Raw genomic sequence first — 25062 nt, 5'->3', positions numbered from 1 at the left:
CTCTAATCATTTCCAGGATTCAAAAATTTCTTCCATGGAGCGTGGCCTCCGGGATTTGGAAGAGGAGATTCAGATGCTGAAGTCAAACGGAGCCCTGAGCACAGAGGAACGTGAGGAGGAGATGAAGCAAATGGAGGTGTACCGTAGCCATTCCAAATTCATGAAAAATAAGGTATTGAGAAAACAAGTGACAGCCCTATGTCCAACTGAGCTGAGTGAACAGAGGAGAGAAATGTTCATGCTTTAGTTAGGAGTTATGGTCTGGGTTCCCAGTCAAATGCTGGGGAACAGAATTGATTTAGTACCTGTCATGAAGCCACTGAAACAACTTAAAAATATTTAAGAAAATTTTAAATTCCAATTTGAAAATATTATTATGGTGTTTCAGTAAGATCAGTGGCTCAAGTTTTCCTTCTATTGTCTGTCACGTCTGATTCCCCTTCCCCTTTCCCTTCCCCTTTCTTTCCCTTTTCCCTTCCCCTTTCTTTCCCTTTTCCCTTTTCCCTTTTCCCTTTTCCCTTTTCCCTTTTCCCTTTTCCCTTTAGGTTTTATTTGGTCTGATGTCTTTCCAAAGGTAGTTTGTTGAAAAAAGGATATTTCTTTTTGCAGCTCTTGTTGTATAACTGCTTGGCCTTTCTGTTATGTTAAAGTTGAGAAGAGGGAGAACTGTCCCAATAATGGTTTTCCATTACACTCTCCTTCCAGCACTGGAGTCAGCATGAGAGCAGAGTCTACAGCAGTGGTGGTGCTGACAGGAATTTCTGTTGTTTGGAATACAGGACAAATACAGCAGTGAGAGATGTTGTCCTCACATGTAAAGACAGACACTGGCTATTGAATTGTCCATAGGCAAAAGTCAATCCATTCTTTGTTTCTCAGTCTTCTAGTGGGTCCTGACATTCTTTAGTGAAGGTTCAGGCCCTCTTGTGCAGTAAATTTAATATATTGTGAACAGTCCTGCCTTTCTTAATTAGCTTATGTGTACTCCCTGCAACCAGTATATAAACCCTGGAACAGAAGCTGAAAATTACTCTACTAGGTCCTGAACAATTGTAACCCACTGCATTTGTCTTACTTGAAATTATTGGTCAAAAAAAGAGTGTAATTGCACAGCATTTATTTTTTCAGTGTTGTATTGTATAAGTAATTTGTGGTTGTAGCTTGACAATTAATATTATTTCTCTTAAGCTGAAGTATGTCCTTTTTGCTGTCATTATTTCCTTATGAACTGCAGTTTCAATACCCTTGGGATAAGTGCCACATACTTGACATATATAAACATAACCATAACTGTATATTTTCTGTTTCATAATTAAATTCTCATCAGGCAGCCTGTATGAAATTACACAGGCATTTAACTTTTGAGAGGACTTATTGAAGAATGGAAGAGAAAATGAGTGACCAGTGTTGATCCTTCTGTTCAGTTCTTTGTCACTTTCAGTCAGTTGGACTGAAACAGGCTGACTAGAAGTTGACAAATAATAAGTAATTAAAAGCATAACGATGTCGTGACAGGTAGAGCAACTGAAGGAAGAGCTAAGTGCCAAAGAGGCTCAAGGGGAGGACCTGAAAAAAAGAGTGGCTGGTCTCCAGACCGAGGTCTCTGCAGTAAGATCTCTCTTTTGTGTGCAGTGGCCATTCACTGGGGCTTGCTAGCTCTTCTGGCTTTCTTCTCTTACCTTCTTCATGGCTTGATATAATAAGTAGAACTAACAGCCTGCTCAGCCTTGTAGCTACCTTTTTGTTCACAAGGTTTTGGTGTCCATAAATAACATCACTCTCCAACTGAACATCTGTATTTGTTTTGTTGCTGTTTTTTTAATGGTATGAGCTGTTTGAGCAATAACCTACTCTTCTCTACTGAAACAGATTTTCAAAAGCATTCAGCACTCATTTTGGGGATAGACTTTCAAAGAGATTTCCTTTTCCTAATTAAAAAAAACTAATTTGAAAACTTGTATTGAGCCCTCTTAACATTGTTTCACAAAAAAATAATGAAATCTGGATGCTGAACGCTTTTAAAACAGATTGCTCGATTTTAGCAGCATGAATTCAGGTTATTCCTTTGCTGTGAAGTCAGAGTTTCTCTCCAAAGAGTGAATATGGTTTCTCATCAAGAAGAGAGATGTGAGCACTTGATGCTGTCTTTACTTCTCTTGCAAGTGTGGATGGTGTGTGCTGCATTCTTACTAAAGAGCTTTGGCACATGGGCAGGGTGGGCTTGCAGCTCTGGAATGGGAGACAAGAATCTCACGGTGCTACTTGGGAATCTTCACGTAATGAAATGTGGTAAACATCTCTTCTGAGATGAGCCTGAAAACAATCTGCCTTTTTGAGAAAGCTTTACTCTGATTCAGGCTACCTACTAACTGAAAAAGTTTGTGTCATCTGAGATTTTTTAAGGAGGCTTTTTTGTTCAGATACTCTAGAAAAGATAACCAGTAAATAATTCAGCTCTTTGCAGCAGTTGCTCTGTGCCTGGCAGTATTGTGCAACTGGTGGCTGACAGCAGAAACAGTGCAGCTGACATCAATACCTCTGTGGTGAATTGAACTAGGTGGTAGAATCATCCTCTGCATATTTGCTTTTAGTAAAATATGAAAAAAAAAAAAAAGAACCTAGCAGGTTTGAATTTAGTGAACAACAAACTATTGAGCAGTTCTATAAATTCTTATATACCTTCTCAGTGTTCCATTTAATAAAATGAGTTTGAGAGATTTTTTGAGATACATGTCCTCCTTCTTCTCCATTCTCTCATCTACACTATTTCACACTGGAACAGAGGAGTCCTGGTTACGTATTTTGATACTATTTTAATACTCTTTGGTAAAGAGTTTTCTTCCTTTAATTGCCTATTTTTGAAACAGTGTTGTCAATATAAAACTGCATTTACGCAAGCTTCTTTTTTCTCAGTTATTTCTACAAATATATGCATTTTTCTAATAAAAAACTTTTAAAAAATCATAAACTATACTATTATTTTGTTCATGTGCCATGTTTCCAAACATGGACAGTGACTTGGACAGTTTTTTTAATATTGTGATGTCCTTTAATTTCTATTTTGAAGCACTGGACAATGTACTTTTGGGGCTAAGGATTTTTTTTTTTTAATATCACAAACAGAATTGTTCAAGTTAAGAAAGACCGTTAAGTTTTTAGAAATACATCCACCTGTGCTATATAATAAGTAGCAGTAAAATATTGCTATTCTCTGAGATAGGAAGCAAACCAGAAAGTTGGTTACAAACTTGGACTTAAAACTGCATTTAGACTTCTCTGTCATCTTTTATTAATTTTTTTCCTCAGACTTAATAAAAATTGTCCTGAGTGATTTTATATAATATTAGATTAAATTAAGATTTTATATAATATCCTTGTTTTATTTTCCCATTTTTTACTGTTTTTTTTTAAAAATAAAAATCCAACATACATGTGTTAAAATAAATTTGCATTTCTGTACTGATATAATTCACTACATTAAATTTAGGAAATAGCTCTCAACGAAATGCAATTCCACAAACAAAGTTTTCGTGTTATTTTGATGAATATTTGCATCTGCTTTTAGAAGCTTCCACAAACTAAAGTGTGTTTCATAGGATAAAATGCTGGTTTTTTAAATTGTGGGAAAAGTAAAGGTGTCTTCCCCATCCTCTGTAAGCATGAGGCTGGATTGATAGGTGAGGAGCTGGAGGGCAACTTACTGATGTGACATTTCAAAGCAACCCTTGTGCTGCTGAGAGCCCTGCGGGGTCTCATCTGCTCTGATATTACAGGCTAGGGGTACTTTGTCATTGCAGTTCTGCTTCATCTTCATTAAAACCTTGTCTGGGTTTGGTCAGTCCTTTGCAAGATGAATAACAACAGACTGCCACTGTTAAAAAGAACCTCCCTTGAAAAATTGATGACGTTGCTCCCCTCTCTTTTTGCTTGTATCCTTTGCTCATGACACAAATTTTTGCCAGCTTTTCACTCAAGATAACTGAAGGCTTCATAGTTCTGTGGGAAAATTTCAGAGTATCATACTGGTTGTTGATAATTACGTGTCTTTACAGTAATTTTTGTAAGGAAGGCATAAATTATTTCTCCCTTTGCCCGTCCTTCCTGTGTTTTGCAGATTGGCCAGGTGAAACAGGAGCTGTCACGCAAGGACACCGAGCTGCTGGCCCTGCAGACCAAGCTGGAGACCCTCACCAATCAGTTCTCTGACAGCAAGCAGCACATTGAAGTTCTCAAAGAGTCTCTTACAGCTAAAGAGCAAAGAGCTGCCATCCTGCAGACAGAGGTGAAGTGAGCAGTTCTATACTTGCTGACTGTGCACAGAGAAAGAGAGCAAACCCATTATCTCTTCTGTTCTTAGGCTGTACAATCCCATAGCCATCCGGCACAGCTTGTCCTGAGCACTTTGTATCTTTGATTATATGTTTGGTTCTCTAGGCCAGGGGATTGATCTAAAGACAAATATGTGTGCATAAGTGCTTGGCTGAATTAGAAGTTGCAGTGTCTGAGCTGGGAGGGTTTATTTGCAGTGACAAAGATGACAAGATGATTCCAATAGCAAACACTCTGCAGAGGCTTCACCGTTGTTGTCAGAATGTCCAGGAACTCTTGTTTGTAAGCCTGTGCTTACACATAAAATATGGACTTTCATGGTTTATGATGCATATTCCAAGGTAAAGGAAAAATATTTTCTAAACTGTGTTTTGACGACAAATGCTTAATAAATTCCCATATTACGTAAGACCCAGATAATGAATGCATGCATTAATGAATGCATGCATCAAACTGATAATGAATGCAGCATAAATGTGTTGCTTCTGGACATTCTTGAAGAGCAAGCGTGAAATGTTGTGTGCAGACAGCACTTCAATCCCTGGCTTGGAAAATTGTAGTGTTAGTGGAAGTCCAAAAGATGGCAGTGATGCATCAAAAACTTTGTGTTGTTACAGCTAAGAGTCAAAGCCAAAGGAGCTGAGGAAAAGGCATGCAGAAAATTTGTGGGTGACACTGGTAGAAGATTCCATATTACAAAATAAGAGAATTGCTCTGAACTTTTTGCCATAATTTGGCTTTCCTTTAGCCAAAATTGGTGAATCTGTGGGTGCTCATGGCCTTGTTGACATGCAGTAATGAAGTCACATAGTAAATATTTTTGGGTGTTCCAGGATGGCTTTTCTGATTATTCTCAGATTTATGTAGAGGTTGAGATTGCATTAGTGGGAATAACTGGGAAAGTGTTCCAGTTTACCATCATAAACCTCCTGTTAAATTTGTTTGTTCATTTTTGCTAGTTCAGGAACGTACCCTAGATTAGTACATGTCTATTTAAAAGAAATATTTAAATTTCAAAATATCATTGAAAGCAGGTTTTAGGTAAATAAACATTTTCAAAGGTAAAATGCAAGCTTTGGTCCATTGCAGTAATTGAAAAGAATATAGATATGCTAAATGTGCAGTACTGTGACAAACCTACAAAACTAGAAACACATTTCTCACTTCTGAGTAATAAGTAGTAGTACTTTTCTGCCCATGAGAGGTGAAATGCTTGAACAAATTTACTTTATTAACAAAGTCATATTTAAATAAACACGTTAAAAGAAAAGAGTAAGCCTCTACCTCTTATTTAGTCTTCTGTTAAAGAACCTGCTCACAAGTGGGGAAGAGTGATGATATAATATCTCAAAAATGGATTTGCCACCTGCCACACTGGAACTACAAACAGCAATGAGCTGTTTGGGGGTGTTTATCTTGAGGGCTATTGGGTGGAGAGGATATTGTGGTTAACTTTTCAGTTGCTATAAAAATAGCTCTGAAATTGTACAGTCACTTTGTAAACAAAACAAAAAACAAGTCACTATTTATGTTGAAATTAAGGCTTTATCTATATAAAGTTTTCACCCAGTGAGCCCTTCAGCTTAGATCAGTGCCAGAAGTTCTGTGGCTTCAGTGGGAAGTTGCATTAACCAGCGAGAATGTTCTCCTTTATTTTTGTATATTGCCCAAGCTAGCATGGTCCTGTAATTGGTCTGTTCCTATGGTAAATTCAGATTAATATTCAGCAGAAAAATGAATCTAATAATGTGGAAGTTTTTATTTGCTTTGAATGTCTCATTAGAACATAAAATTTTCTGAAGATCTTTCTCTATTGGGGCTTATACTGGCATTTTGAAACTGCAGTAGATTCTGCCAAATCAGAGACAGAGGAGTGGATTACATCTAGTGAGGAATGTCCAGATGGGAGCTGGGTGTTTCTCACAACACTTAGCAGCAGCAGCTACCTGAACACCCAGTGCTGGCACCTGCAAACATTGAGGTGAGCTCACAGAACTGAGTTCACTGGGCTCAGGTGTTTAATGTCTTGTGCTAGAGCTTGTGGAAGAGCAGTTGAGCTAACTTCTGACCTGAACAGGCCTTGGGAGCAGCACACCTGTCCTGCACTGAGTTTGTAACCCTGGCAGGAGCTAAACAAGCTCTGCACACAGCCAGGCGTGTGCACTTCTGCTCCATGGCATCGTTGTGTAATCTAAGTTGTCTGGACATCTGGAGCTAAGTGTTCATGAAGAATTCACTCTCATCTACAGACCATCCTGGATATTGCTGCAACTTGTGTAAGGAGGTGAAGAGTCAACTCTAATCTAGTTAAAAAGAAAGATCAGTGTCAAAAATAGAGAATTAAATTAAGTCTTGTGGTAGCACTGCATTCAAATCAGTCAATAAACATAGCCTTAAAGTCTTAATTACAGACCATGCTATCAGTAAAAAGGCTTAACTCCTTCTTTGGATTTATGTATGTTTGCCAGTTAGTAATGGAATGCCATGAAACTGATCCTTTTAAAAATGTACTCATACTTGGAGACTTCATCTAACAATAGTTACAGTAGGTAAAAAGCAACTCTCACCTCACATACCAATTTTAATTTTACGTCTCTGTGCATTTCTCAATGATCTTTAAATTCTGAGTGCTGACATAGAATTACTTCAACATCTGCTTTAAAAAGCGGCTGGCTCCTGTTAGAAACCTTTGGAGGCTCCTGAATACACATTTCAGGATTGGTAATCCACCTGTTCCTTCTGCTGCCTCTGCTGTAGTCATACCTACAGAGAATTACACTTTAGAATTTTGCTGTTACAGAGCAATTGGGGCTTGGATACAGTATAGGGGAGGTTGTACCTTCTGATACCACTGAGTGAAGTATGGTTTGGTTCTTATCTAAATTATGGTTCAGCCACAGTTTGAGCAGGTATCAGGTGGATGTGAAGAATCACTCAGGAAAAGTGAGTATGCTGTTTTTTCTAGGCATCATTGACATCTTCTTAAACCCACGTGGGAATCGCTAGGGTCGGAATAACCTGCTTGCCACTGTACAGTGGAGATGTTGATAAAATTCAGGAAAAAAACCCTTGTTTTCAATCTCAGTCCTATTAATGCAAGCTCCTGAAACTCAGAAGAACAGTGAGAAACACAGTGAGGTCTGAAACTCACTGTGGATTTCTGAAAATGTAAATGATTTCCCTGTAGTTTGGAAATATCCTGAAAGCCAAGACTGTCATTACAGAATTCAAGATTCTAAAAAAGGCTTAAGATGAGATTTATATTAAATATATTTTCATTTATTGTGCTTATTCTGGTAGTAATTGGAGCTACTAATGGATGAGTTTTCCTTAGAAATTTGGACTTCTACATGTTTAATGTATGGCTAGACACATTAAGAACAGAGACATAGAATGTTATTTACAGCTACTGGAGAACTCTGTGAAGACAAGTCAGTGGTTCCCAACACAGTTTTTCATATATCACTCTTACAGTGAAGAAATTTAAGTCCTGTGTGTGGTATCCACCTGAAGAGAGGTCCCCTGTACCTAGGAGGGTGAAAGGTGTGCTTGTTTTGCTAAAGCTTCATGAGCAGTTGGGTGCTGCAGGCAGGGCAAGTGAGTGAGCCCCTTGTGACACGAAGGACTGGCCTGAGCTGCACTGTAAGGTTTTACCTGCAATGCATAATTAAAGACATGGCACTCCATTACTGGGAAAACAGTTAGGTTAACACAGGGTTAAGACAAAATCATCCAAGACACAAAATTCAGGAGAAGGGACGTCAGCACCTCGGTGGTGTTTGCCTGATTGTTTCCGTGTACTGAGAAAATCCTAAGCTGACTCTGTTGAAGTTGGCATCATCTGTCTCCCACAGACCTCAATTCTTGTCACTGTGGGAGGATGCCATGCATAAACTGAGCTGACATGGATAAACAAGTGCAGTGTTCTGCCAGGAATAGTGCTAAGGTGATGATTGTGTGTCCTGCCAGCCTTTGAAAATACTTTTGAAAGTGTTTTCTATGGTTTCCTAGGCAAAGACCTCACACAAATAAAACCAGGAATGCAATTTACCCCAAACCATAAGCTAATATAGAGTTCAAAGAGAATAATCAATCAGAAAATGGAAACCATTCTGTGGATAAATTTCTATTTGCAGATGTTCTCTTTTCACTTAATGATGTGCTGTAGGCATCTGGACTGTCTCAAATATTTTGCAACACAACTGTTGAGATTATGTCTATTTTCTTGTGAGGGAGATTTTCTGTTTCCCTTGAAGAATTAATGAAAGTGCCTCTTAGCTTTAATATCAAAAATTCCCAGGGAAGAACATACCTAATCAATCTATAGAACTGTATGTTTTAAAAAAGAAGACGAAGCGTGATCCACCTGCTAAACCTTTCATTGCAAATACTATCCCATCCTATAAATCATATTTGGGTAAGACCTGATACTCTAATATCCCTGCAGATCACACTATATGCCCACTTGCTGGGTGAGAAGTCAGGAATGTGATTTTAATAACATATATGTAAGTGAGAAGGCTCCAGACACGGAGGTGGCAGTGGGATTGCAGCGCTGATGGGGAGAGCAGGGCAGCTCTTTTCCCCACTGGAAAGTTCTTACTGCTCTGTGTGAAAGGAGGCAGATGAAACACCAAAGGGTTTTGTGTGTGGAACACTGGAAAAGCAGAGCCTCAGAGACAACTTTTCCATTAGCAACTCAAAATAAAATGGAATTAGAATAACATGTTAACACTAGATGTTGCACAAAATACCATAAACAGAGTAAATTCCTAAATTCTTACCCCAGCTGGAGTTGTCCAGCAGTTGTCATCCTTTCACTTCATGTCTCTGCTAGTCTGTGCTGTGCAGAAGGACCAAGAAATTCATTGATCAGCCTGTTTACTGTGTGTGACTGATGTCCTGTAATGGATTCAGCTAACAGGAACCAAATCTGATACTGTCAAATAAGATTAGCAGCCAAGCTGGCAGATTTGAGCTCTGTCTGAATGCTGAGTGGATAGGGGTCAGTGGGTTTCTTTTGGTATCGTGAGCAGGTTGGTGGTGTTGGATTTCGTATTCCACAATAGTCTTTGAGATTAGTCTGTGCTCTGTGGTGACCTTACTCTTCTCTTCGAATTTATATTCAGGTAGCTCGGAGTCCTTCTCCAATTTCCTTTGTCTTGTGAGCTCTGTTTCACATATGGAAGAGAAATGCAGAAGGAAAAGCAAAAGATGCTCAACATGCAGTTTTGAAGTTTGAGGTCACCACAGAGTTCCCAGAGTGTGTTTCTAAATTCACTCAGGCCATGGGAGCTCTAAGTGTGTTTGTGTGTCCAAATTGCACCCACAATATCCTGTACTGTGTCATTTGTTCAATTTTACCTTTTATATAAAACTGCATGCTGTGGAAAACACGTTATATTTAAACAATTACTTTGCTTTTTAAGTGAAAATATTCTTAGCCATCCTAAGGTAACCTCTTTCCAGTTGTGATCTGCAGTGGCTGCAAAGAGCTCTGCTTTCATTACCTTCAGGCTCAGCTACTACTGTAATTAAAATCAGAATATAAAGTGACTGTCTGGTACAAGGAGTCAATGTTTATTCTCTGATTATTAGTAAGGTTTCAAATAAAGGAGTCAGTTTCCCTGCGTGTGAGGGAACTTCTCCACAGCACATTGTGTTGGTTTCTACTTTAAGGAAAAAAATTTCAGTATTGTGTGATACAAGCCTGAGTTATGTGAGAAGTATGATTTGAGGTTTTCCAAGAGGGAGCATTATTCTCATATAGTTGGGAATAACACAGCTGATTATTTTTAGTGTTTAGTCTCCTGTCACTTATGATAACTGTTTTATCCCAGTCTTATGCAAGTTGAATTCTTAAAGGTGTTCAATTTCCGAATCTATTTGTAATATTTCCCCTGTGGAAGTGCAGTTTAACTTCCCTGAAGTTTCTCTCTGTGTGCTGAACAAAGCTTGTTGTGCGTTTCTGAATGCAGGTGGATGCGCTGCGGTTACGTCTGGAGGAGAAGGAGACTATGCTGAATAAGAAGACAAAGCAGATCCAGGAGATGGCAGAGGAGAAGGGGACTCAAGCAGGAGAAATCCACGACCTCAAGGACATGCTGGAGGTGAAGGAACGCAAAGTTAATGTTCTTCAGAAGAAGGTAAGATTGGAGAGCTCTAAGTCAGATAAACACCTCTGATGCATCTCAATTTCCAAGGCTGTCAAAAAGTCTGGACTAGAATGTACATTCTGGAGATTAATGTTCGAGTCCATTGATGTAATGGGAATATGGTGATGGATGAATTTATTTGAATTTTTGACAAAAAATTGGAATTCAAAACAGAGGTTGTTGCCTTGCTGTGATTGCACGTGTTTCTTCTGCTTCCATTTTAATATTACCAGTGGCTGAGGCATTTTTATAAGGGCACATCATCTGAAAAATCAATCCTTTCCCACCCAGCACCTTACCACGCTGATTTGAAGCACAGGCTGATCATGACTTCAGTATGTGACTGAATGAATGAGGAGTTGTATCAGTAGAAGCAATTTGGGTGATTTCTCTGTAACTGACTTGGAAAGTTTGTGAAGAATTTTGTATAAGTTTTGTTAGAAATGCTGTATTATCATACTTAATATTTCTTGGGAAGTGCTAGAATAGGATAATCAGACTATCCTTCATATCTTTTGGATAAGAAAATATAGACCTTATCAGTGAACTGGGTAAAAAAACATGTAGGGTCTGGGTAAAAAAAAACATGCAGACCGTGTCAAATTAGAGAGGCATCCCAAAGGGCATTGGGTCCTAGGGCAGTGGATGTCATCATGGGTGATTGGTGGCAAATTGCACACACAGTATATCCCAATTTTCCTCTGCACAGGGTAAAAAGAGAGAAATGCGTGTACTGCAATAAATTTTAATTTGAAGAACATTTTTTTTCTCTGTATCTTTAGAGAAGCTGTTCTTGGAGCTCTTATTCAGTGTATTGGCTGAGGATGTGGGTTTTCTCTTCTGTTTTTTCCCTAGACCTTCAAACAATTTGCCAGAATTCTTGTGATATTAATAGTTCAGAATATTGATTAATTTTTGACGCCTGGCCAATGCCTTTTCTTCTTGTCTATAACCATAAATCATGAAGGTTTAGGTCATGTTCAGTTCTGTTACAGCAAATGTCACGCAGGAATGGAAGTTCAGGCATGGACTTCAGCCATAAATAAGTAATTAATAATTCTAGAGCAGAGCCCTAATTCCCAGTCTTCACGGTCTCATTTTTTTGACTGTTCATCTTTTTAGAAACACAGATTTCTGATTTTTGTGCTGTGTTTCTTTTTGTTTTACAAAATTGGTCGTGCACCCTTCAGACACAGATTGAGATCCCAGCTGAATGTTTAACCAAGGGGTGGGGAGTCTGACATTTGTGTAAATGTTAAATGTCACTGAGGTTGTTTTATTTCCATTCACTCTTACATGGCTTCTGCACACGGTTTCTTGCTCTACTTGACACTTGAGAATGATCTTTCATTAGATCATTTATAGGCAGCTCTAAAGGTTCTTTTTTTTTTTAATACTTAATTTTTTGAGATCACTGTAATCCATATTGAGATGGTTTCATTTTGTGTCTTCATGCATCTGACCTGTTTTTTCAGGACTGTTCCCTGCTGCTTTCAAGTGAAAGTACCTGGTGTTTTCAGGTTGGAAAGAAAGGAGCCAAGCTTTTGAGAGTGAAAGCTTTGAGGTCCTGTTCTCCTGGATAGCTCCACTGAGGATAACACTGCCATAATAAACTGCAATTTATGGTGTTCTGTAAACCTGTCTCTGAGCAAAACAAACCAAAACCCACTGAAACAAAGCACCATAAAATGCTTTGGGCTGAAATGGACTTAATTTAAAGATCATCCAGGTCCAGTTCCCCCTGCCATGGGCAGGGATGCCTTCCATTAGACCAGGGTGCACCAAGCCATGTCCAACGAGGCATTGAATGCTTCCAGGGATGGAGCATCCACAGCTTCTCTGTATAAAATACATAAACCTATCTGTAGAAAAATGTGTATTTCCTGCTGCTAACTAGAATCACATGCAGACATTTGAATTTGCTTTAGCCTTGAAGTTGCTGGAGGCATTTTCTTTAACATGAACAGTTAAATTGTGAGAGTTGTAAATTCAAAGATTTTTTTTTCCATTTCTGTAACTAGCTAACCTAAAATATTCTTGTGGAGAATCCAGGTGACAATTCTTTTATCTAAGGTTTGTGGTACTATATGGAATTCCTTTTTGTTTTTTGTATAGCCTAGGGTAAATAACTGGAAGTTCAGGCCTTTGAAGTTCAAGGATTGATGTCTTTAACTCAAATTTTTAATTACTTGTCCAGACCTGGAATTGAAGACTAGGTGTGGGATTTTCTATAGCTATGGCTTTGCATTTTCTTGTTCTCTTTAACATTTTTCCACCGAAAAGCAGAGCTGGAGAAAATACCTATGTAAAGACTTGTCTGATTTTTTAATATGTATTATTGTGGAAGTTATGAGAACTTGCATAATACCTGTTTCAGATACTAGGGGGAAAATTATGAAGTCTCATTTTTATGTGGTATATATGGCTGTCCTTTTTTGACTGCACAGATAGCAATTTCTGCCCTCTGCCTGGAAACCCAGAAGCCTGTAGCTCCTCTCATATAAATATTTTTCTCTTAATCCTTGTAAACTGTGATTTGTTTTTTCTGGTTTTGCATTTCTAGAGTGCATCTTTAATTAAAGTGCACATCTTATTTTCTGCTTTATCCAAATGTTATCTTTCAGATCTTCCAGGACAGTTCACAATTTTATTGCCATTAAAAAAAAAAAAAAAAAAAAAAAAAGCAATCTTTAAACTTTTACCTCCATGCACAGTTGTCTTTTACAAACTGGTATGTTCAGACAGATCAGGTTTTAGTCTTATATTCTAGTTGAAGACCTGAAGGTCTAGTTTAAAGTATCTTCAGAGGTCATAGGTATTACAGATAGTTTGTCTGGGTTTTTCTCTTGCTGGCTTAGTTATCTGATAATAAATGTTTGTTTTAAGTTTATTGACATGGTTCAAGTGCTACTCAGGAGTTTTAACTGAATAGAGTGGAAGATCATGAAAGGCATGTGGTACAAAAAGTGCTTTTCTTGTATAATGTTAATTAGTATTTTTGTATGGAAATAATATGTATTTGGAAGCAGCAGTTATGAGAAGGAACAGGGTAAGGATATGGCATGTTGAAGGAATTTAACCAAATCAATAATTGGTTTAGTACATACTATTCAATCAGTTTTCACCAAGTACTCTTCCTTCAGCATGCACTTAAACATTTTTGAAGTTAGATTTTTTTGAAGTTGTATTCTAATCAACTAAATTTTGCACACTAATATTTTTTAATTCTAGGTACAAAGAAAATTTGGAGCAAAAGCTAAAGTGATAAAGATATGAAAATAATAGAATTTATTAAGAATTAATTGCTTGAATAACTTGGCCGTTTAAGAAGAGTTCCTTACTTCTTTTGAAATTTAGAGATTGCCTGTACTAAAATGTAGCCATAGTTGAATGGGTATTTGGACCTCATGATTTTTTTATTTTCTGTGACAGTTTTAGATGTGCAAACACCTTTTCTGGTGCCACTGACAAGGAATTGTTTGGCATGGTACCCAAAACTGTGCAATCCTAAATTGTTGCTGTTGAAACAAAAAATTATTTAAAATGCCCCCTTTTTTTGAGTCTCTGTTTGGATTCATTGACACAGACCACCTCATGCTTTTCATGAACCATTATTTTTATTGTATTGGTTAAAGCTAGTGAGCTATAAAGTATACTTTTTAGTCATCCAAAAATCAAGGTGAAGAAAGTAATAAAAGTTTACTGGCTGATTAGAGATCACTTAAAAGACACAGAAGAAGATTATGAACAGCAAAGATCCGAAAAATTAACATGAAAATTGGCATCATCACTGATACCCAGTAGGCACCAAAATACATTCTCCAGGTTGCTGAGGAAACCATATGCTTCACATTTTAAATCCTGGAGTCTTTCCACTTCTAAGCTCATACAGTGATGCTGCTTGGTAGTACCTTTCTTTTAGACAACAGAAGTAGGGCATATGCTAGAAATTTGGAAACTTTGGCTTTATGTCTGAAAATTTAATGCAAAAATTTAGTTTTATAGAGCTTTGGGATTATTTTTTTCTCATTTCATTTAAAACAGATCTTGCATAAAATCTCATTTTAAGTTGTTAGAACTCAAGGCCAGGGGAGAACATATTTGAAAATAAAATAGGGACCATGCTGGGAAAATTTGAAATCTGAATCTGAAAAACATTAAATGGTGCTTCATTACTCTTTTTGCTGTATCTGTCTATCTGTGCTGGTAAACAAGGATGCAAAGAAATGAGGAAAAAGAAATCAATATTTTGCAATCAAAGCATTTTAGGGGAATGGCATTTGGGACAAAAGATAAGTAATAATACACTGAAAGAAAAAAAAAAAACAGGGAATTAATCACCTCTTGCTTTGGGGATAGGTCATGTTTTGTCTTGGGGAGGGGGGCTAACACTCCCTTCTTTGTGCAATATAGCTGCAGGCAAATCAAATGCAAGTTTTAGTGTCTGAACATAGCAGTGTTTTTGGCAGCTCCCCATGCTCTGTGTGATAATTGACCTGTGATAAAGGAAGAACACAGATTAATTTTTTTCTTTGGTGGCTGTGCTGACTTGTTTAGCTAGTATTTGGGAAGCTTTCAAATGCTCCTGCACTTTTGAATAAGAAGCATTGCCTTTCTTCACAGGAGATTAATGTCCTCTGCTTTCCAGAAAACTTAGAAATCAGAGTAAATATCTTATGCTTAATGATTAGAAATACTGTGTGGCAGGAGGGAGGGGCAGCAAACAAAATGTGTAACTCAGTTGTTTAAAATCAGTGGTTCTCAGAGTTACTGCAGCAGCATTGTTGGTTTAGTACTCCTAACTTAGCAGTGCAGTGTTTGTACTTGGAAGTTTATTTTCTTTCTATTCCCTCATCTCTGAAGTAGGTTTGCCTACTCAGATAGCTCCTCTCCCACAACCCTGAGGAGATGAGAGAGCTCAGAGAAGGAACTGCATTTTCAAAGATCTAATTCAGTTTATGGTAGTTTCATTCAAGGTGTGACCTTGAACTTGCCCACCAAGCTAATGAATATATGGTTTTCTAAGAATTCATAAAATGCAGGCTGGACTTTGAGACATGCCTTTGAGTCTCTCTCAGCGATGGAATTTAGTGCTTAAAAGTCCCACAGTGTCCACACTGTAGGCAATGGCTTGGTCATACTTGCAGTGTGTCTGAGTCTCTGTCTGTGTGAACTGTGCAGAGAAGAATAACTCAGCAGCAGAGGGCAAAGACTGGCCCAGCAAAGATGGGCTGCACGCTCGTTTCCAGAGTGGGTGTGCATGTACCCTCCTGTTTCAGACTGGATGATTTTCTGCCTCTGTAATATTCCTGTGGGCAATTATCCTCTGCTTTTAACGTGCTTGAATCATGGACATTTAAGGAGGAGGAGCATACAGGCTCAGCTCATCAGCCCAGAGTGTGCAGGGAGGGAAAGGTGGATGTGCTGCACTTTCTGTTCAGCTGGAGTTGATGAAATAGGTACTCCTCTTCAGGAACTCGGGGGCTTATCCAGCCCAATTGCAGGAGTATTTCTGTAAGTCTCTGTCAGAGCTGTACTTCTGCTCTTTTTACTCCAGGTCTCAGGTCATGCCACTGAACTGGTTCTAAACCCAGTTCAGAGACTTCAAATGCCACAAAAAAGACCAAACATCCCCACGGGGCTTGTGTCAGCTTCATTATTAAATCTGACAGACATGACCTCAAAGATGTGTCCTGGAGGGCCATGGGGAGCTTGTGTCTCTCTGTCCCTGAAGTGATATCAGACCTCTTCTGCTGCTGCTTTTTCTTGCATTCAGAGCTTTCTGTTACAGACTTGCTGACAAGACTGGACAAGACAAAATTGAAATTTGTGCCTTTTAGAAATTTCTAGAAGCTATTCTGGCTTATTGGTTACCCTTTGTGTCCATGATGCTACAGTAGCTTCTCTTTTCACCAGAATACTTTTAGAATTGCTTTACCGTGGGGGGGTGGGATTTTTATTGACATTCATAATGTCAATAGTATTATCTTCAGTTAGAAGAATAATAGGAAAAATTAGACAGGCTTTTAATCCCTCATCTCTCTCAAAATACTACTTGTGGTAGCAATGAAAGTGCCAAAGAAGACTGAAGAGGCTTCATTATGTAAGTTCAAATTCAGCATAATTGTCCTGTGACATTTTTTTTCATTCCTTACATCCAGGTAGATTAGTTGTTTAATATCCAAATGGAAAAATTAAGACACAACACAGAATTTATTTTCATTTTACAGTGAGCCATGACCATTTTCAAAGTAGGAGTCTTAACCCTCCATTCTGACTTTCCAGTTCTCTGACAGTCCATTAAGACCTTTCAGAGTAATTGCAGCCCAGCTAATGTGACATGGTGTGTTGTGGTTTTTTATTTCTTCTGTAAATGTATAACTAATAAGATGATATTAGGACAGGAGAATGGCACAGTTTCTTCATATCACTCTTAAGCTCCTTGCTAGTTCAGTTTCAAAGATGGCTTATTACCATACAGAGTTTGTTACAGCAGCTTCAGGAACATCCCGAAGATTTGGTGTCTTTGATTCTTTTGAGCCATTTAATAACATACATTTTTCTGTTTGGAATGTGGATCCTAAAAGGTCCACAAGCTTAGCTTGAGACAGCATTTGCCATGGCAGATAGTCCATGGTTTGCAGGTGCTGGTGGAGGTGACAGTGTGTTCTCCAGGGACATACCCAAGTAATATACTATTTATGCTATTACAGTGATTTTTAGTGCACAGTTAGGACTGCTGCTGCAGCATCTATGGCAGAGAAACCTACTAGATTCAAAATAAGGTTTTGTGCCTGCCTATGTTATAATTTAGAATTTTTAAGTGGAAAGTGTACTTCATTATTTTTATAGCACTTTTTTTCAGCATTTTTTGGTGCCACAGTAAAAAATAAAAACATCTGGATTATATGTAACATACATACCTATATTCCCAGATGTATGCTAATATTCTTTTAAAAAATCAAATGTTGCTCTGTGTGAAAGATAGCAAGTCAGTTTCTTATTCTGAGAACTAATGTAAGGAATACTCTCTCCATTTATATTGATGTTATTAAAGAATCTTGCCTGTTGACTTTAGTAACTAAAGTGCATGATTGGTTTTTTCCCTGAAGTAACCCTTGTAAGTAAGTAGGCTCACACAAAGAAAGCAAGCAGGCCTGTAAGGTTAAGGATGTTGGCTGTGTAGTTCAACTATTGCAGCCAGGTGAGGAAGGGTTTTAAACTGATGCACACAGCTCTAACAGTGTCACACGAGATTGATAGCAACAGCTCAGTTACAGGAAAACTCACTTGCAGTTTCTGGTATTATCTGAAACCACAACTCAGCAAATTTGGCAAATCTGTCATATATATGGAAGGAACTTTTCTACTATCCCTCAAAGAGGAGAAGTCACTTTAATATTATATCCTTCTTGGGCCTAGAGATAACCTCTTGATTGGCAAGACAGGACATTACTCATAGGTAGGGGAACTGACAAATTCTGGTTTCTTGAAGGGATCTGGGAAGACAGCCAACTCTGGGGCCCTTTGCCTTCATTATGAATTAAACGTGTAGTTTTCCTGGCAAGATAAAGCTAATAAGCTTTGTTGGTGTATTCACTGTCATGCAAGACAAACACAAACTTCCCCATGATTGAAGAGGCAGGAGAAGCAAGGGCATGTGCCATTTTTGAGGTTGCTCACATCAGTCTGCCTCACATGGCTTTTCATTGCTCTCTGGGTTGCGAGGCTTCACAATTTCCAGCGCTTTGGTCACCAGGCGTTTTCTGCCCCTGGGAGTTTTGTCTGAGCTGTGTCTGGAACAGACATTAGTGATTGTGTTAGTCAGCTTAGAGATCTTCACTAGAACAGGGAAGGAGTAATTTTTCAGTTTAAGTTAATAGTTTTCTGGATTCAGGAGTGAATTTCGAACCCACTATGCTAAACAGTCTTCAAAGCTGGGTCTCTGCACAAATTTATCCAGTCTTTAGGATTGTCATAAGGCACAAGTATATTAACAGCTTGCAAATCTGTGATTTCACTCGAAGAGTAAGAAAACTGGTCAGCATGGAGTAGTGTCAGCAGAGAAACTAAGGTCCCTTTGTCTCAGGACAGCATGCATTTGCTACTTAGGATTAACCTCTGCATGATGAAGAGGTTCCAGCAAATGATGATACTAATTTAGTACATTAGGTTTTTAAAATTTTTAGAGGTTTATGAGTATGGAGCACTAACTCATGTGAGAGTTTGATATGTAGTCACCTACCATTGTGTTCTGAAGTAATTCTGTAAGAGCAGTGATAGCTGAATACTGAAAAAGACACACACACAAAAACACACTCTCATATTTAGTATTTACAGTATGACTTCCTAATCCCTTGCTATTCATGAGTCCATATCCTTTCCAGGAGAATAAAGCAGGACAATCACAGCTGACTGGCCAATCTTGTACACTGGGATTAGAAGCATCCCTCCTTTCTGGAGGTCTTCCCTCAGGGTAGAGGACAGTTTTACCCTACAGTGTATCTTTGATCATAATAAATCAGTGATTTGAGCAAAGTAATTCAGTGTCTGAATCGTAGTTTAATTTAAAATCTTTGTTCAAGTTGTACAGCCTTCTGCTTGAGCGAGCCTAAATGATAGTGTAAATGGAGTTTAGTTTGCTGCGGGGATTTCCTTTATAATCAGCATTAAATCCCATGTTCCCAGCCTATCCATTGGTCTGCCTCAATGGTTGGTCTTTTCTGCTCCCTGGTTTCCATTCTTGGCTCTCTCAGTGCTCTGAGGAGTTCAGCCTTTCCTCTCTTTGTGTCTTTTCCTGACCTTTTTTTCTGCTCTGAGTGTGATATGTAGCACTGTACTTTGTGTCTCTAACCAGGAGGTATCAGTATTGCAGCATCCTTACTCTGTGTAGAACCGAAACCAAAATCTCAAGCGAGTCAGGAAAACATCATCAGTATTGCTGAGTAACAGAGATCAGGTTGCCACAGGATGAGGACTGTTTGTTTCACAGTAATTATCAGTGAAATATGGCACATGGTTTATCCAAGTAAAGAAGTTTAATTGCTAGTGTAGAAACTTTTTCACTTTACACTTCTAAAATGTTACTTTAAGTGTAAACCTTGTGAACCTTGAGATGTTCTAAAAGTAACATCACAACTTGTTAGTTTTATTCTGCTTCTTACAAAACGCAATATCAGATCTAACTTAACAATTACTAGGTTTAATTTTTCCCCTTGTTTTATCAGATTTGCACAATAAATTACTTTTGATTTTTCTTTTTTTTGAACATTTGGGATCCATCAATATGAAATGATTCCAATTTGTAGTATTTATGTTTTCTCTGTAATGAGCTTTCCGAAGTCAAATCTGTGCACATTTTTGTCAAAGCCTATTCAGAGACTTGGAACAGGAGTGAGTAAATGTCCCCAGAATAGTTGGGTTTTTAATCCTTTTGTGTTTGGTAGGTTGTAGGAATAAAACTTTGGAAAACACAGCCTTAGAGATTGCTTCAAAATGTTAGGACACAGCTGAAAGAAGAATTAGCATGATGTTATTCCGCGTGCTTAGGCCAGGATTTCAACAAAATGGATGTTATTCCTAATTAGATTGGGAAATTAATTACCAGATGATTTCAATTATGGTTCTCAGTATAATGATATTTTAATAAATGAGTAATATCTAAATTTCATTGAAGAGGAGCAGCAGAGTTTAAACTATTTTGTTTTGGTACTTATGATAGCAGTGTTTTGTTTTGAATTACTTGTGGGAATGAAAGTATCAGACTCAAGTTGGAACCAACAAATTGTCTTGATGAACAACCAAGGTTGAAATCTTGGTGGTGGATAATGGATGCAGTCTCTTACCTGATGAATACCAACAAAAGGAGTTGAACACTCAGAAAAGCTCTAAGATAAACAAATTAAAGAGAATTTTGAATGGATTATGTAATTAACCATATGTAAACAACCAACTGGCCCACATATTGCCAGATCAAATCTCTTATGACCAGGTTTTATACTTCTGTATAAAAGTATTTTACATAAAGTATTGTCCATTCATACTAATATCTGCATGCTCTGAGACACAGGCAGTATCAGTGGGCTGGAAAGAGTTGCTTTCCCTCTCAGGTCAAACCCCTGCCTTGTACTGACCAGTGTCCATGAAGAATTTTTATTCAAACCCTCTGCTTTTAACTGGGTCAGGCTATTGATATTATTGAACCTCCTCAGAATGAAGCAATTCCACAACTAAATTTAACTGGTTTACAGCTGTCTGAGGATGTGAGTCATTGCTAATGCATAATATTTTCTAGGCAGTGCTTTGGAACTGAGACAGTGTTTAAGAACAATATATACACTCACTCCCCTGAAAATGTGAATTTCAGTACATTTACCAGCTCAAAAATCAGTTTTAACTCTTGGGGTCCTATTTTTTTTCCTGATTTGAATTGTGCTGGAATATCTTTAGAAGCTTGTAAGAAAAACTCCTCTCAGTATCAGTTTTCAGAAAAAGCAAACATTAGTGACAGGATTGTGTTAGGTTTGAAGGAAATGCAAGCTATTTATTAGCAGAAGAGAAGGTCTGCAAACATGGTAGTAACATTCTGCGAATATGATTTGAAAGATCTGCTTTAAATACTGCTTGTTATAGGGAATGTGACAGTACAGAAAAAAAGTTTTACTATTTAGAAGATTCTAGAATTACAATTCCCTTTATGCTGGCTGTTGTTCTCAGTTCTGCCTTGCAGTGATCTGTCGGCAAACTGATGCTACCAGAGGTTGGCTGGGTATGCAAAAGAACTGAGGACAAAGGAAAACAAACAGAAATAGAGATTATTTAGGTAAACATAGATTAACTGTTTTCTGGCTGGTACAAATATACTTACAAAGCACCCCTGTGTGAAAAGGCAGTGGAAAGAGAATAGTCTGTTGGATCATTGTCAATTCTTCGTTGCTCTTTTACTAGAGGTACAAAAAAATTAACTGTACAAGTTAATATTTCTTGAATCAACACTTCTTCTGCACACCATTCTTTCCTCAAGTCAACCTGATTGCAAGCTTAGGTCAAGAATAAGGCATTAATTTCATGAGGTGTCCTTCCTAGTGAATTCCTAGATGTTTTTTTTCTCTGCCTGCAAGTTGCTTCCTTTTGAAGCTGGGTGTCTGTTTGTGAACCGTTTATTTATTTGACAATTAAGGTTTTACTTTTAAGTAGAAATCATAAAACTAAATTCTTCATCCTTTCAAAGCTGCATAGCAACGATGTACTTTATTTGTAAAGCCAAACTCTGTAGAGCCTTATGCTAATTTCAAAGGACTTTTTGCAGATTGGAAATCACAAGAGTGAGAATGGGAAAACAGAGCAACTTTGGGGTTTTTTTAACTGGGAGCTGTTTTGGGGTTTTTTAACTGGACTCCTTGTAGCAGTTCATACATATGATTGTGTAAGATGAACCAGAATGCTGGAGTTTAGCCACTTAAAATTCACTTTTAGTCCTGTCCTCCTCTATGCTGTCCTAACCCTTTCTAGTCTGGTTCTTTTTCTTAAGGTAACTGTATGTTCCTTTGTTAGCCCAAGACTCCCTGTATCAGTTTGAGGTGTTACAAAATCAGGACATTTCCAGCAACATCAGGACATTTCCAAAGTGCACAATATTCCAGTGTGATGCTGCAAAGGCAGTAATGTTCCAGGTAAGCATTGAAGTAGAGGAGCAGTAAAAAGAAAAGTTTCTTGGGAAGCAAAATAAAAATTAATCCAATGTTCCCTGGAATGGCTTTTAGTATGATAGTTCAAGAACAAGAATCTCTGAATATAATTTGACAACAATGTGACCATATTCATATCAATTGGTTGGATCTAAAAGTAAAAAAGAAAGCATACTGAGTGCAGCTGAACTTTGGAAGAAACTCTGATTTGCATTTGCCAAAATCTTGTTGAAAAAAAGGGAAATTGTTTGATGTGTCCTGAACTTCAAAACAACTTAAAAATATCACCCTTGCAAGAAGACATGCTTTGCCTAAAGCTTCACATTGTTGCTAGTCTTGGGAATTTAACCCTTAAAAATAATAGCAGGAACACTACTTTCAGTGTAATGATTCAGGACAGTACTGTAAGTGGTATTCACTCATGTGGCAGACCTTACTTCTCACACTCACAGGATGACAATTATAATGGTGAGGTTTTCAGTGTGACATGGACAAAACTGGAGCTTAATCTTAGAAAACTCCCCAGTAATATCTGCTTATATACTTCCATTATGTTCTCCAAAACATGACTTTCAGAAATACAGTAATAGTTTTAAATCCAGTAGTACAGCTTTCTTGAGCAGTCTCTGAGTACTGAAGGTGATCTCTCACTAACCTCTTCCCTTTTTCCCTACAGCAGTATTTTAAATTTTTTTTTTATGCAGTCATGTCTGTTTTAACTGTTACATTGTCATTTTGATTTTGATGAGAGGCCATCTTTTTCAGCTTCTCAAATACTGTGGGACTCCAGCAATTCAAATATGACTGTAGGCTGTCAAATTTTTTTTATTATATTAGTAATTTTACATTAAAGGGAGTGGCATGTCTTGATCTAGACAGAGCTGTAGCTGTTCTGTCATCACATGCCTGCTTACTCACCCACTCTCCCTTCCAAAAATGCATCTTTGGTCCCCATGTTAGTATTCCTGATGTGAAAGAAACATTTCTGCCTGTGGTTGGTGATAATCCATCATCTCCTTGTGGTCATTTACCCTGGAGCTGGGGAGTGCCTTTACAAAACCAAGGAAGAACTGTTTGGAAAAGTAACAGCTCATGTGAAGTTGTTGTTTATTTCGATGGCTGTGCCACAGGAATGGAGCAGAAACCTTCTGAAACCCTTCTGATTTTTGAGATCCTATTTACATTGCTGCTCCCCCCAGGGGAGCTGGCATCAAAATAGGGTAAGGCTAAACAGAACTCTGCACATCTGCTCCTGTACTCCACTGAAGGAATACTGTCAGGTGTTCAGTTGATTGTGGAAGAGGTTTAATGACCAGCTCACCAACCCACTTCATTTATTCAGAAGTCACTGATAGAATAGAAATTGTTTTTGAAGTGTTCAATTTCCTCATGCCCCAGGGCATGGCAAGAAGGGGGACACTGTCTGTATGGAAGAATTTCTTGGCTGCAGCATGATACACAGTGTCTAGTAACCTCTAACTAGAGAAACCTGGGAATCTAGTGGCCTTGATGGATATTTAACTAGATGTGTTTCCTTTGAGTCCCTGGGCTGTTTTTAATTTGCATTTGTGGGGGCTTTTCACTGAGTCTGTACTTTAGAGAAGTAGAATGTTTCCTTGCCTTTGGAGCAGAATGCCAGAGGAAGCTTCTCTTGCCTCTACTCTGTGCTTCAGGGCTGGAAGGCAAAATAATTAGTTCCACACAACTAAGAATAAATCACCCAAGTTGAAACATGATAGTGCCTGACAAGTTGGTAATGTTGGAAAAAATATTCCAGTAAATCATTATTGATGGGAAAATTGATGTGCAGAGCAGATGATGCCAGTGTAGCCTTGTGTACCTTTACAATAAGGATAATGTTGCTAACATAGCCATAGATTGCTGGCTTTACCCTGCAAAATAAATAAATATGGCAAGAAAAAAAGACTGTTAATAATTAAAAATAGTATATACTTTTCATTTTTATTTTTTGGGTTTTTTAGAAATGTGGTACAGTAATATATATATATTACTATATAGAAGGAATATATATATATAAGGAATATATAAGGAATATATATTCCTTAGGTTTTTGGAACATTTCTGAGGAGATTTATTATCTCTGAATATTTAAAGAATAACAGTGCTCATTCAATCCTTGTGCATCTCTGTGTTCCACAGGGCTTGGAGAGTCCATTAAGGTTTCTTTCATCTTTACTTGGGTAGCAAAAAGACCCTATTATGGTGGTTACCTGTTTCATTTTCATCAGTTATTTGAAAATTTGTTCAGAATTTTTTTTTTTTGTTTGTATTTTGTTTTGGTATTTTTGTTTGTTTGTTTGGGTTTTTGTTGGGTTTTTAGGGGGGGTTTGTTTGTTTGTTTTTTGTTAGGAGTGCATGGTCTATTCTTTTTTGAAAGGATTCTCAAATTACTTGCAAGGACATAAGAGCAAATTTCTTCATTAATTAAATATATGGACAGAGTGGAGACTATTTGCTTCCTTCTTCAGGTTATACCCTTGTGGAGAGCATATACTTATTATTTGTTACAGTATTGCAGATTTAGGAGAAAAATGGAATAAAGGCAGTTTATTGTTGAGTGTGATTTCATAGGGAAATTTTGCATCTATTATTACAGAAATATTTCAGTTTTGACCCATAATGCCAGTTGCAGTTTTCTGTTGTGTAAGGGCCAGGTCCTTCAGTTACCTGACCCTGCAAAAGGCACAGCTGGAGCTACAGTGGGCTTTTTAGGTAGTGCCTAGATATGACTTGGAATATTTGGCATACCTGCTATTCCCTTGGTGATAACAAACCCCACCATTCATTGCACCAGACTGAAAAATTTGCATGTAGATTGAAGGAATAGACAGGTTCACACTTTATACACCCATTTTTGGTTTGGCTGTTTA

At 37.9% G+C, this 25062-nt stretch overlaps 1 protein-coding gene across 2 annotated transcripts in view; it reads left to right on the top strand.

The window, feature by feature from the left end:
- ERC1 (ELKS/RAB6-interacting/CAST family member 1) overlaps positions 1-25062 on the top strand; it is a 271097-nt gene that overhangs the window by 73896 nt on the left and 172139 nt on the right. The window contains exons 5-8 of one of the 2 annotated variants that reach the window (XM_053978013.1): positions 17-172; positions 1516-1599; positions 4115-4282; positions 10308-10475. In XM_053978013.1, the coding sequence (XP_053833988.1) occupies positions 17-172; positions 1516-1599; positions 4115-4282; positions 10308-10475 (576 nt within the window). The remainder of the gene's footprint in view (positions 1-16; positions 173-1515; positions 1600-4114; positions 4283-10307; positions 10476-25062) is intronic. The other variant, XM_053978014.1, reaches the window with a different exon arrangement.

The sequence above is a fragment of the Vidua macroura genome, chromosome 5 (genome assembly GCF_024509145.1).
Source record: "Vidua macroura isolate BioBank_ID:100142 chromosome 5, ASM2450914v1, whole genome shotgun sequence".
NCBI classification, from domain to species: Eukaryota; Metazoa; Chordata; class Aves; order Passeriformes; family Viduidae; genus Vidua; species Vidua macroura.
This window is presented reverse-complemented; position numbering and strand designations above follow the sequence as displayed.